At 52.2% G+C, this 13863-nt stretch overlaps 1 protein-coding gene across 1 annotated transcript; it reads left to right on the top strand.

Annotated features, from left to right (window-relative positions):
• The first annotated feature begins 1277 nt into the window (after positions 1–1277).
• Positions 1278–10533, top strand: JOSD1 (Josephin domain containing 1). Its single transcript, XM_084254634.1, has 4 exons — positions 1278–1604; positions 9240–9368; positions 9470–9664; positions 10227–10533. The coding sequence occupies exons 1-4, from the start codon at positions 1420–1422 to the stop codon at positions 10324–10326; spliced, it is 609 nt and encodes a 202-aa protein (XP_084110760.1). The 5' UTR covers positions 1278–1419; the 3' UTR covers positions 10327–10533.
• Positions 10534–13863: the final 3330 nt, after the last annotated feature.

Below are 13863 nucleotides of genomic sequence, written 5' to 3' on the forward strand. Positions count from 1 at the left end.
GTACGGCGCCCTGAAACGGCTCGGTGACGGGCGCGCCGCGCCGCAGGTAACGGCCGCTCAGGAGCAGCAGGTCCAGGGGCGCGAAGGCTTCGGCCCCACAGCGCGAGCGGGGAGGGCGGGGGCCAGAACCAAGCGCCGCCGCGGGCCGGGCCACGGCGCAGACGCCCGGGGGAAGGGCGGCCGTCGAGGCGGGACTCCCGCTGGCCGCTCCGCCCCGCCCCGCAGCGGCGCTCCAGCCGCGCCAACCGACGTCGCGCCCGGCCGCCCGGCACCGAGCGGCCCCGGGCCCTGGGCCTCCCACGCACCCGCCCCGCAGACGCGCGGCCCCCGGGTCGGCGCCGCTGACGTCAGGACTACGTCAGACGTGACGCGACGAGCGGGGCGGGGCCTGCGCCGGAGGGCGTTTCCGGAGCACGCGCCGGCGAGGGCGCTGACGTCGGGCTCAGGTGCGCGCGCGCCCGCCCGCCCGCCCGAGCGCGGCCCAGGTGGTGGCCCGCAGCTCCAGGTGGCGGCGGCGGCGGTGAGCGGGGCGCGGGCGGCGCGGGGGCCGGGGCCGGGGCAGCGGCGGGGCGGGCGCTCACGTGACGGGCGGGAGGCTGGGGTGGGGGCGACGGGCCGGCGGGGCCCGCGCCCGGGAGGGCGAGGCGCGGAGTCGGGCCCCACCCCTCGCGGGCCCGCGGTGGCCGCGCCGGACCTGCCCTGGGACGGGGCCCGACCCGCCGCGCCGCCCCCCGGCCGGGCCGCCCCCGGGCCCGCCTGCCGGAGCTGAGCGGAGTCGTCTCCCCCGCAGGGCCGCGGCGAGAGCGGGAGAGTCCGCGCCTGCCGAGGGAGCCGCGCCCGGCGGCCCGCCGCGCCCGAGGGGATGGAGAGCCGCGCCGGAGGCCCCAGCGCGGCCCGCGGCGGTCCCCTGCCGGCCGGCTCGCGTTAGCTGCTGGAATCCTGCGAGGTTTCCACCGCCGAGGCCTGGTCTCCTGAGTCAGTGGCGTTGTGGTTCGAAAGCAATGGAAGAAAAGGAGCGATGTGACCGAGCCCGTTCGGTCCGGCCTTGAGGCCTGCTTGGCATTTGCGGAGAAGAAAATTCAGCCAGAAAATCGTGGGGATTTGGATGGGGGGCGGGAGGGAGGTGGGAGAAGGGGAACATGGTCTTAGATTTTCTATGATTTTTTTATAATTCTGCACTTTGACAGCGGTGGTGAAATAAACTCGTCCAAAAGTTATTTTTCTATAGAGAAGAGAGAAGAGGTGGGTTTTTCTCCCTTTTGATTCCAACCTTTTCTCCCCGTGACAAAGCATAAATCATGGACCCCAGAGCATAAGGTGGACCTCAGGAATCCTGGAAAGACTTAGAGGCTTACATTCTTCCTCAGGAAGGGAGGGTAGGGTGTTTTCAGCCCTCTCTGGAACCTAAAACGAAAAAACATGAGTTGCGTGCCATGGAAAGGAGACAAGGCCAAATCTGAATCCTTGGAGCTGCCTCAGGCAGCGCCCCCACAAATCTACCATGAGAAACAGCGCAGGGAGCTTTGTGCCCTGCATGCCCTCAATAACGTCTTCCAGGACGGCAATGCCTTCACTCGGGACACGCTGCAAGAGATTTTCCAGAGGTAGGGAGCCCCCTTCTCCTTGGCATTGTGATACTTTTTGCTATTTCTGAATTCTGTGGGTGGGGCAGTGTCTCACCTAAACCTGCAAACCAACGGGTATTATTACCTAGATGCTGTTAGCAGGTATAAGACACAAATGGAAAAGATTATCACTACCATTTATTGAGCTTAGTTGGGACTAGGCACAGTGCCAAGAGCCTGGTTCCTTTCATCTCTAAGGGTCCCTTTAACAATCTCGTGGAATACATGTTATTTCCACTTTCTTGATGACAGGGCTCAGAGAAATTCAGCAATTTGCCGGAGGTGAAGTAAGGAGATGAAGCCGGGCTTGAGTTTAGGTTCATATCTGCTGGCAATCTCTGTGCTGTGCCTCTCAAGTCCTGCCCCCAAGGAGTTTACGGTGCAGCGGGAGAGGACACAGCCGTGTTATCACAGGCAGAGACGTGCACACAGTGCTCAGCTGTGCTGGGAGCTGGGGTGCCGGCCTCTGTGCTTTTGATTCAATGTTTTGTGTAGCTGTCCCAACAGTCTCTATCTTACCACAGGCAGAAAGGTCAGGTGGTTTATCCAAGTAGCTCCTACAACTTGAAGCCCACTGGAGATGCCACTCCCCTTTCTACTTCATTCTGGGTGGTTTTTCTTATCCACTTTGCCAGGTGCTACCTGATAGGTGGATACATGTTGATCTAATTCACTTTGCTTTGCTATTATAAAATTCTTTTGTTCAAGGGATTGAGAGTTCTACAGTATCTGGATGTCACTGGGGGATGTCTGATGCCCATGGCAACTTTGGTAGCGAGCCTGCCTCATTACTCCAGCTAGAAAGGGTTAGGTCTGTTCAGTTCCTGGTACAGAGAAAGCTCAGGAAGCCTGCAAGGGTTGCATCCTGGCAATTACAGAAGATCCTTTTCTGAGTGTCTTCGCTAGGAGTTTGCCCCTTATTGAACTGAATTACAGCTAGAAACAACCTGTCTGGAGTGGTTTGTAGTGCTTACTTGGCCCTGAAAGAGGCCTCTGTTAAAAGAATGGGAATTCCCGTGTGCTAGTGCGAGTACTTCTTTTCCGTTGCTAGTGATAGCCGTGGAACGTCTTCACAGCGCACAGATGTCACTTGCATCAGGGTCTTATCTGGCCGGTAGAATGAACTCTCCAGGAAATGGGACCAGGGAGGTAAGGCCATGTGTCAGATCTCGGATAGAAAGGAAGGCAGTCTATTAGACTGGTTCTTTTGGCCAGTCAATATTTTTACTCCTAATTGGATACTATGAGATACTAATTATTTCCTAATCTACATCTAGGAAGGAAGAATCCAGTGAGTACCTGTATTTCCTTTTGCTTTGTCATGTGTCACTGTATCAGTGGTGACTGTAGGAAACTGGGATTCAGTTTAAACAGTTTGCCCAGTTTCACATGCTGATGTCGAGTCAGGATTCTGTGTCTGTTCAGAAGCTTTTAACGTTTGTAGCAAAGCACGGTCTCAGTGCCTTGCCCCTTGCTAACTTATTCACACTAACATTGTAAGGCAGGTTCTGTTATTTCTCGTTTTTCCAGATGAGGAAGTCATGGCACAGCCATCACAGAGCTCTGTAGTGGCAGGGTTTGGATACAGCTTCGTGACTGCAGAGCCTGCCCTCTAGTTGCTCTTCCCGAGTGTTGGTAGCTGCTCCGGTAGCTGCTCACCCCGCCTTGCGAGGTGGGCCTGGGTCTGAAGAGGTGGATGATGATCAGGTGTTTGTGAGAATGGAATTCTTCAGCTGTGTTTCTGCTGAGTGAAAGAATGCTGAGTATTTGCTAAGCAGTTACATGGAACCAGCATTGTACTCTGGCTCTTAAGGCTTTAGCAAGTTGCCCTACACGCCCCAATTCCCTGTTGGCACAATGTAAAGATCCACCTCAAAGTAATAGCAAATGTGTTTGTACGAGACTAGACTTAGAATCCCTAGTCTAGAGGTGGAATTCTGTATTGGGTATTCTGTACAGAAAGCTCCTGCATGGGTAAATAGACGTAAGGAAGTGTGAAAGGGATCAGAGAGAAAAGCAAAGGGAGAAGAGGTAAGGTGAGGGAGAGACCATGGAATTTTTTAAGCAAACAGGTACTAGCTGCCTGCAGTGTGCCAGGCGCTGCCGGGCACTGTGGAGAAAACAGTGAGCAGACTCTGCTGCCAAGTGCATGTCAGAGCTATGCGCTGACCAGGCCTTGAGGATGGATTCAAGATTTAAGTTAGAACCATGGGGTTTGGGGCATTTTGAATGCTGTCTGCTTGGGTCTTAACATAAAAAAGAATGGCGCTGGCAGGTTTATTTATTTTTTTGCATAGAAGAACTGCGGTGCAGGCCAGAGGTGCGGGTGAGAGGATTCACCAGAGACAGAGTGGGGAGCAGAACAGGCAGACTGACTGAAATACACTGCTGAGGGGAGCAGCGGGCGAGACAGGAGAGGTCTGCTGTGCCATGTGGGTGAGCTCCCTGGCCGGGGACTGAACTCAGACCTTAGCGTTGATAGTGCTGAGACTTAACCCCTAGGCCACCAGGAAGACCTTGTTGTCAGGTTTAACTATCAAATCTTTAAATCCCCAGATCTCAAGTTCTATGCTTTTTGGAAGATGTGCTAATGAGTGATAGAAGTGGGAGAACATTTTTGATTATTGTCATTTGCTGAGGAGTAGTTCATCCTAGCAGCTGAATTTTAACCAGATAAAAGTAGGGAAATACAAAAGCAGGGTGGCATTCCAGTACAGTTGTGGATATGAGATGACTCATGTTTAGAATCAGAAATGAATAGGAATTTAAAATTCAGCTAATGGGTTGGTGGCAGCAGCATGGAGACGGAGACAAGAGCAGTCAGAGGTGGGCCAGCACTGTCAGGGTTTGCACACAGCGGTGTGGCCTGTGTGAGAGCAAACAGAGGTCGTTGGTTGGGAAAGGCTCAGTTTTCAACATGTGAAATGGGAGAAAAGGCCTGAAGTAGGTTTCATTAGTGCTCGTGTATAGGTGTGGATGCTTGATCTCCCACCCTGTCCTGTGTCTGCTTTGAAAAAGAAGGGACTTAGAAATCAGATGAGATGATAGCAGCCTTGCTACGTTGTTTTGAAAATGCCCATGCCGCAAACATTTTCATTAGACGTAGCAGTTTTTCAGTGATTAAATGTAATAGCTGGGCATGTGTGTATTCCTTTCCCAAATAAGACTGTTGTTCAATTCAAGTAAACGAAGGCCTCCCTGGTGGCCCAGGGGTTGAGATACAGCCTCTGTAGCACGAGTTCGATCCCTGGCCGGCCAGGAAGTAACCCACATGGCACAGCAGACCTCTCCTGACTCGCCTGCTGTTCCCCTCAGCAGTGGATTTCAGTGGATCTGCCTGTTCTGCTCCCCACTCTGTCTGTGGTGGATCCTCTCATTCCCCCCTCCCCCGCACCTCTGGCCTGTACCCCAGTTCTTGCATGTATAAATAAGTAAATCTTAAAAAATTCAAGTAGATGAAACTCCCTTGGTACCAGGGGAAAGCTAATAGAAGCTGAAAGAAACAAAGAGATGATAGATAGGTGTTGGTGAATGACTAGTGTTCTCTATCTGGGGGGATTATAGATTTGGGGAAGAGCCAGTGTTCTCTACTCCACTTCCTCATTAAAAGGTCCCTGACTTGGCGGGAGCCACATTTAAAGATATGGTGTTTGTAAATCAAGGAAAGGTGGTATTGAGAGTTAACCTCTAGAAACTAAATGATCTCTTCCAAGAGCACGGCAAGCACCTCATTGTTATCATCCTGATAGCCCACACCTGCAGGGCTCCCCACCGAGCACCGCTTTGCCTTTAATAGCCTGAAAACACATCAGGAAGCGCTGAACCATTTTTTTCTAAGGTGACATCTCTTTAGACCTTGTAAAAAGAGAAATAATAATTAGGGGCGAGAAAGAATCTTGATGAATGTCCCCACAGCCTTCCATTAAAGTCTGAATGCAGCAGCGGTGGCAGACACAGCGGTAGTGCAGAGGACCTGGCCTCATGGGCTGGCAGGGTTTGAGTGAGAGCTCAAGCCGTCTCTTCGCTGGCAGGTCACTTTGCATCTCAGGGCCCTCTGCTTGCGCTTCAGCAACAGGGAGGAGAGGCTTGCTCTGCAGTCTGTAGCTTCTGTTGGATTCACTGAGACAGTCCTGGACAGGAGGAACGGATTCACTGGGACAGAACAGAATTCCATGGGATTCAGTGTGGCCTTGGCTTTCGGGGCTGAATCCTAGTCTGCCGCTCATGTGCCCAATATGATGGCAAACAACATCCTTGCCCCTCGGCTTTCTTATTTGTTCTGTCGGGTTATGTGTCTCAAGGTTGTTGGGAGGACTGAGTGATAAAGCTTATAAAAGCGGTAAGTAAGCACTTGCTTATTGTTAAAGTAAAAGCAAGTACTGATACCGTGGGCACCCTTGGAGCCCACTTCCTCGGGATCCCGCTCCTCTGGGCATGAGCTGGAAGCCCATTTCAGTGCTGCTGTGTTGACTGGCGTGGCCAGCACACTTGTTCAGTTGCCAGCGCCTCGACGTGAAGGTTGCAGTTCCCTTGGATTCACGTGAAGGTTGCAGTTCCCTTGGATTCAGGAATTTCCTGTTGAATGTATGCGGGGTGACTGAGCTCTGCGTCGTTCCATCCATACGGTAGCGTCACCCCCGTCTCCACAGGCAGGATAACAGGCAGGGAGGTTAATACTCAGCATTGATGCTGCTCAGACAGGGATTCCGTTGTGTGTAGCCCTCCTCATCCCTGTCTTCTCTGCCACACGGGAGCTGAGAGAGACACCATGAAAGAGGTAGGGTGCAAGGTTGAACTCGAAGCTTTAGGAAATAGGGTAAGAGAACAGAGGCCGTTGATCGTGATTCCTGAAGTGCACTAGCTGATGATGCCGCAGACCGAGTCAGGCTGGGAGCGTTGGCCAGCCAGGCAGTTAGTTGACTGATTGGCAGTAAGAGTGAGATGATACCTCGGTACCTATGGTTTGAACTGATACAAGGATAGTGTGGAGGCAGGGAGGTCAATTTAAGAACCTGTTTCGAAAGTTGAGGTGTGAGTTAAAGGCGCCAGCAGTTAGGGAAGAGACAGTGGGCGTAGATTCAGGAAAAGATTTGAACCTGAGATAGATGTAGCACCAGGGGAAAGATTCCTGGAGCACGAATCTTGCAAGGTGCAGTTCCCAAAAAGTGTGCTCTATGTGTGGGAACTGGAACCACATGTGTGGGAATGCTCCACCCCCTCAAGAATCCAGGTGAATATTAGCATACGAGGGGCCCTGAGTGATCTGCAGGAGAGCTGTTGGCATGCGTCAGCCAGCCTGCTGGGTGCCTTCTGAGATGCCTGGGACATGGGCACCGCTGCTCTAAGGCATTTTCATTTAATCCAAGTGCCCAGGAACCCCCGAGAGCCTTTTGTCCTGTTAAGCTTCATTCTGGTCCCAAGCCCCAGGGACTCCACTGGCCTGTCTTCTCAGCAGCCTGCCCCCCACCCACATTGACTCTTGGGTCCTTGCCATACACAGCATGCGAGACTTTGGATTCAGATGGACTTAGGTTGGAATGCTAGTTGTGTTACTTGCGAGGTAAGTGATCATGGCAAGTCATTTTAAATCACTGAACTTCAGTTTTTTATTTTTTATTTATTTTTTAAAGATTCATTTATTTATGCATACAAGCGCTGGGTTACAGGCCAGAGATGTGGGAGCTGAGAGGATTCACCAGAGACAGTGGGGAACAGAACAAGCAGACTGACAGAAGTTCACTGCTGAGGGGAGCAGCAGGCGAGTCAGGAGAGGTCTGCTGCACCATGTGGGTTGCTCCCTAGCCGGCTAGGGATTGAACTCGTGCTGCAGAGGCTGCAGATTGCTTCACAGGGCGGTGCTTAACCCCTTGCGTCACCAGGGAGGCCCCTGAACTTCAGTTTTTTAAACCTAGAAGCTGGAAGTAATTACAAACCTCAAAAATTTTTTGTGAGGATTAAATGAGATACAGAAGTTTTTACTCAGTGGTGGTTGTCATTACAGGTAAAATACAGGCTAGCTGCAGAGTGGTATTTGGTAGCCTGGGTCCTCGTCCTTTGCTAGCTCTGCAGACAGGCATGTATGTAAGCCCTTCTCATGTTGGGGTCCACTATTAATATTTATGGGTAAAGAGAGGATGACAATATAAACATAGAATTTCAACAGGCACCTCTTCTCTTTGTGCCCTAGCAAAGTGGCCTCAGCAGAATAGAGGTCCCAGCTGTCTCTGAAGTAGAAAACAGACAAGTGAGAAAGCATGATAGCCCAGTGACAGGGGCCATAATTCAATTAAAGCAGGTGAGCATATGAGGAAGTTACTGGCACAAACTTCAGGTTGATTGGCCAAGAAAGGCCTGAAAGGCAAATAGTACCTGAGTCCCAGATGCTAAGAAGCAAACCAAGCTCAGATGCAGAGGAAGAGCATTCTGGACAGGAAGCCGTGCGCAGGCCCTCATGTGAGGAAGGTTCTCGTGTTCACACCGCAGAGAAGGTCTGTGCAGTAAGAGGCGGGGGTGGGGTGGGCAGGACCCCCAGGGCCTTCCAGGACAGGGGAAGTCATTTAGATGGTATTTGAGTGCTTTGGGAACCATTGGGGGTTCAAGCAGTAGCAGGAGTATGTTTTGCCTTTGAAAGATGCCAGTGTGGTTGCTGTATGGCGATTTCCCAGGTTTTCAGAGTTGACATCTGTGCCCCATAGTTTTGATTCTCTTTTGGCGTGGTCTTTAGCAGCCTCCTGCCCGCTTGCTCGCCGCTCTTATTCCCAAGGGGCTACGTTTCCCTTCCTCCTTCACGCGAAGGTGGGAGGCGTGCTGCGTGAGCCTGACAGGCCAGGGGGTGCCGAATCCTGGAACCAGAAGCGCCCCCAGAGTGGACCTTGTCTTGGGGGGAGTGGCTCAGCAGTCTGGCAGAAGTAGCTCCCGGCCTCTTGGGCAGAACTGGCACTGCACTTGCTGTTCATTTCTGGTGCAAGATTTTTTTCCAATGGATTCTCTGTGTGCTTTAATTAAAAAAATGGATGTTTAAGTAGATGTAATAGCAAGATCTGGAGTGCCGTGAGGTGGTCGTGCATTCTGGTTTCACGTGAGCCTTACTGCTTGGTATGGCCTTACATCTGGCCCCAGCGCCTCTGTGCGTGTGGCCTCGCTGGGCCGTGTGTGCTTTTGCCTGCTCGGTGATTGATGATGACCCACCGTGCAGGCCTGAGTGGGGAGGAAAGGAGAGAGAGAGCACGCGCTAACAATACTGTCCATGCCAACATACATACCGAATGCTTTTTTCCAGTGTTTTAAAAAAGACTTAGCATAAAGGCAGGAGGAAAACTACAGGCGCAAACCGCTGGGGAGGTCGTTGAGATGCTTTCATGAAACATTCTTTGCATCCCTGACTTTACCCTAGACACACTTTCTAGATGGCAGGCAGGTAAGCCTGGCCACGACTGAGTTCCTGTTGTGTGTGAAAAAGGTGGTTCTGGGGCATCAGGAGCCCAGATGGAAGATGGTCTGGTTAACGCGGGTTACGTTTGACCTGAGAGAAACGGGACCGGGGGCAGTGAGGTGCGGTGCTCCCCTGCCCCTGGCAGGCCACACACCTCAGTTATCCCTCTTCACCACTTGTAGGTTGTCCCCAAACACCATGGTGACGCCCCACAAGAAGAGCATGCTGGGGAATGGGAACTATGACGTGAACGTCATCATGGCAGCACTTCAGACCAAAGGCTACGAAGCTGTCTGGTGGGACAAGCGCAGGTAACCCGGGCCCGGCTGGGCAAAGTGGCGAGAGCGGGCGTGGCGTCCCAGCGGGACTCCGGGGCATGGCTGCTGGGGCCTGACCCGTCTCTCCTCCGCAGGGACGTCAGTGCCATTGCTCTCGCGAATGTCATGGGCTTCATTATGAACCTGCCCTCCAGCCTGTGCTGGGGTCCACTGAAGCTGCCCCTCAAACGGCAGCACTGGATTTGTGTTCGAGAGGTGGGAGGCGCCTACTACAACCTTGACTCCAAGCTGAAGATGCCCGAGTGGATTGGAGGGGAGAGCGAGCTCAGGTAGCGGCGGGGGCGTGTGCTGGGCCCCTTCCTGTGTGTCGGGCGCGTCGAGCTCCTCTTTGGGAATGTGACGAAGGCAATGAAATGCTGTCTCCTTGGGTTCTCTCCCCCACGTGAAGGCCCTGAACCTTTGATGGCCCAAGAGGACCTTATGTCCCTTGGAGAGGCCCTGCCGCCCCGGCGGTGCTGCCTCCAGGCTCCTCCCCGACAGCTGTGACAGTGGGGCTGCCAGTTCAGGGGGAGGGCTACGGTCATTCAGGCCAACAGAAGACTTTTTAAAAAAACAACTAGAAGTCCTTACTTGAAGGCACTTCGGCCTGTGATCCTCACAGAGGCAGCTACTGATGACAGCGACATGAGGATGAACAGAATCTCAGGTGGAAATCTAACTGTGATTGAGGGGTGACCAACCTGGACACCTCCAGGAACAGATCACTACTGGGGTGTTTCTGGGCGTGCCAGGGATGTAGATGACAAGTGACTGGTAAACGTGGCTCCCAGACTGCGGTTTGCAACTTCACCAGCGTTTCATTTTCTCTCTCATCTACTCTTTTCTCCATAGGAAATTTCTAAAACAACATCTGCGAGGAAAGAACTGTGAACTCCTGCTGGTGGTTCCAGAAGAGGTGGAAGCCCGTCAGAGCTGGAGGGCTGATGTGTAACAAGGTTCCACCCAGCTCCCTCACCTGCCTCCTCGTCCTCTGTGATGTGCCGGGGCCTGTACAGTGGGCCTGCCCCTGCCACTCCCCCAGACATCTCACCGGGTTTCCCCCAGACTTGACAGTGCAATAGGCAGATGTGTGGATTGTCACAAGAACCAACCAGCATTACTCATTCCTGGGAAAGGAAGGCGGGAGCTCTGTGCACGTAGGGTGAGCCGTGGAAGACCCTGGTTTTAGTTCAGAGAGGAGAAGGGAAGGTGGGTCCAGCTTACTTCCTCCTTCCCTGTGAGGACTTGACAGGCTCTGCTGGAGTTCACCGCTGCTCTGACTCACCTGGAGATGCTGCCTCCACTTCCCCCTTCCTGGCAACCAGTGGGTCTGAAGACAGTACATGCACAGCCCATGTGACTGACTTGAAGGACCCAGAGCTTCAGGGCCTCTCAGGAAACCATCTCCAAACCCCCAGCAGTGGTACGGCATGCCATCTCCAGCCCCTAATGCCAACCCTGACCCCCATTTTTAAGGGTGGTTTATGGCCATCCTTGGAGTTTTACAATGAAAAGTTCTCCCGTGGTCCACGCTGGTGGTTGGGCCCTGCCATGTTCTAGTGTGACAGCGGGCTCTGTCCTTATGAGGAGGTGGCAAAAGCCAAACAGACAGGCTGGCTCATCTGCCCTGCTTTGGGCTGTGCCTGCCTCTTAACTACGCAGGGAAGGAGGTTCGGGGGCATGAGCCAGGCCAAAAGGCAGTCCCCAGCGACGCCCTCTTGGCAAAATCAGGACAAGTCTACCTTCAACAGCAAATTCCACTAGTTTGAGACAGGTTGGGTGAGGCAAGTAACAGCCCTCTCGGGACACTGAGGATGAGAGTGGCAGTTCAGGCTGGGCGTCACTGTGGTGACGGGCAGCAGGGCGCCGGATTGGGTGTTACATGCATTATTTAGGGTTAGGGGATCTGGGTCTGCCACCTTTCGTAGTTTCCTTTCCAAGTCGACGGAGAATCGACCCAGCCCCAACCTCTTTGAGTAGATGTGGGCCCCTTTTCTCATGTTTTTTGAAAACGAGACGGAGTGTCATACCGCTCCATGTCACCGAGGCAGGTGGGCAGATGGGACTGGCCTGTCTGTCCCTTCAGGTCAATGGTCTCGGCAGGTCTGAGAGCTGCCCCACTGGCCAGACTTCTCTCCAGCCGCAAAGCCAGCCCGGGGCTTGCATGTCGAGCCTGAGTAAGCTTCACGGGACGAAGCCGAGGCTTTCTCCCCACTGTGACTGGAGTGCATGTTTACACCAGCACTTTTTCTGCACATGTATCTTTAATCCAACAAGGCCGTTTTTTATGCTGAGTAACAGAGGCCCCCAAGCGGCTACTGCGTTACACCCTCAGCAGCTGGCTGCAGTCAGTCTCTGCACTGTCCTCTACACCAGACCTGCTTGGCGCCACAGGGAGCGCACTGCCCTGCACAATGACATTCCAGTCACCACCAGCCAGAAGTCACAGTCAACCTGCTGATTGTTGCAAGCAGGCCCTGGGTCCACTGGCACTGTCAGAGATTGTAAGCCATTTCCTGGGAAGAGGAGGAAACTCCTCTCCACCATTCTGCTTGGGCCTGTGCAAATGGCACTTCAAAGGAGTCCCCAGGCACTTGGAGTCCATGAGCCATGGGATATGCAAAGCCGCTTACACATTTCAGGGCTGGTTTCTCTGTTCAATCCGATTCTGGTGCTTAGGAACAGGGACCCACGCGGATGCCCAAGGGCAAAACGCCCCACTTTAAGAAAGGGGACAGGCCTGGTCCTGACGTCCAGTGTGGGGCAACCCTAGGCTTTTTCTCTTGCTTTTATTCCTTTTTGTTGGCCTTGTGCTAGGTTTGTTTACAAAAGATGTATTTTGTTTAACCAAATATTAAAAATGGAAAACTGTACACAAATCTTGACTGCCTTAATCATGTACTGATGTACGTCTAGGGGAGAAAAGCAAACTTGACTATGCTGCTGCTGTGAGGAGGTCAAGCCTCTTGAAGCTTCTTCCAGGGATCCTGAGCTTTGGTCAGACCTCTTGCTTCGGAAGATCAGACAAAATATTCAGAGTTTGGCTTAAAAGAAACACAAAGTGCTTTTCAATTTAGTTTACAAAACACTGGACTTGGTGGTTTGAAGAATCTTAACCCTAATCTAAGCACAAGGGTTTGCCAGCACTGACGAGGGTTCAGAAGTTGACAAGTAGGTCCCACATCTCAGGAGGACCCTGCACCCAGTGCACAGGAGTCGGACTATCTAGATTTGATTCAAATCAGGCATTTCCTGCGTGGCCTTGTAGGGATGGATGTTTTTATGGCTGTTTCCTCTGCAAAGTAGAGTACACACTATTCCTGGACTTAAGGCTAAGTAAGTTCTGTCCCAACAAGCTCATGTAAAGTTGAAAACAGGAGTAAAAACACACATCTAACACGCCTAACCTCGCTACCACAGGTGAGGATGCCCAGGGCACTTTCATTAGCCTGCAGTTGAGCAAACATAAAGCCTACGTTATGATGGTGTCGAATAGCTCATGTAACTTAATACTGAAGGTCTGTAGAAATGTCACTTGTTCACCCCTTTGTCCAGGTAAGGGGGCCGATAGGCTGTGCCCCCCTGCCCAGCATTACTGTAGGATCCCACGCCATACAGGGAAAATAAAAAACAGTAAAAGTTTATGTACGGTTTCCATTGAAGGTGCCTGTCACCATCAAAAAGCGCAAATCAGGGGCTTCCTGGTGGTGCAAGGGGTTAAGTCTCAGCACTATGACACTATCAGCAGCCACTGCAGCAGAGTTTGATACCCAGCCAGGGAGCTACCCACATGGCACAGCAGACCTCTCCTGTCTTGCCTGCTGTTCAACCTACCAGTGTATTTGTCAGTCCGCCTGTTCTGTTCCCCACTCTGTCTCTGGTGAATGCTCTCACCACCTCCCCACCTACCTCTGGCCTACACCCCAGCTCTTGTATGCATAAATAAAATATTAAGAAAAAAGTGTAAATCAAGAATTACCTGTACTTCAATTGTATTGTTCCTATAACCCACAGAGAAGCATCAATAGCACTAAAAATTTACATGGGCAACTATAAAGGTCCAAGACAGCTACAGTAGGATTCATCATCAGTGGTTCATCTCGGAAATTAAAAGCCAAAGAAGTTCCATTTGCAACCTTCTCTTCCCCAGACTGGATACCAGCTCGATTATTCCCCGTAAATCCTTTCTCATTGGTCATTGTAGATGGGGAAAGCACAGGGATCAAATTGTGTTGGCAGATCTGAAAGTGATTGCCTGAATTCAAGGCCAGGGTTACTATTAAGAGTTCTTGGTGGAAAATGAATTTTCTTTTTCCTTTTGGAACTTGTGACAAAGGGATCAACGTAAAGATGGTGGTGCTGACTCAGGTAAAAGGGAACATGAGGGGCAGTGTGGCTCTGCCATTCTAGAATGGTCTAAGTCATTTCAAAGTGTATCGCAAAAGCGCAAGGACAATACTTTCAGTTGGAATAATTTTTAATATTTAAA

The sequence above is a fragment of the Talpa europaea genome (genome assembly GCF_964194135.1).
Source record: "Talpa europaea genome assembly, chromosome: 15".
Lineage (NCBI taxonomy): Eukaryota > Metazoa > Chordata > Mammalia > Eulipotyphla > Talpidae > Talpa > Talpa europaea.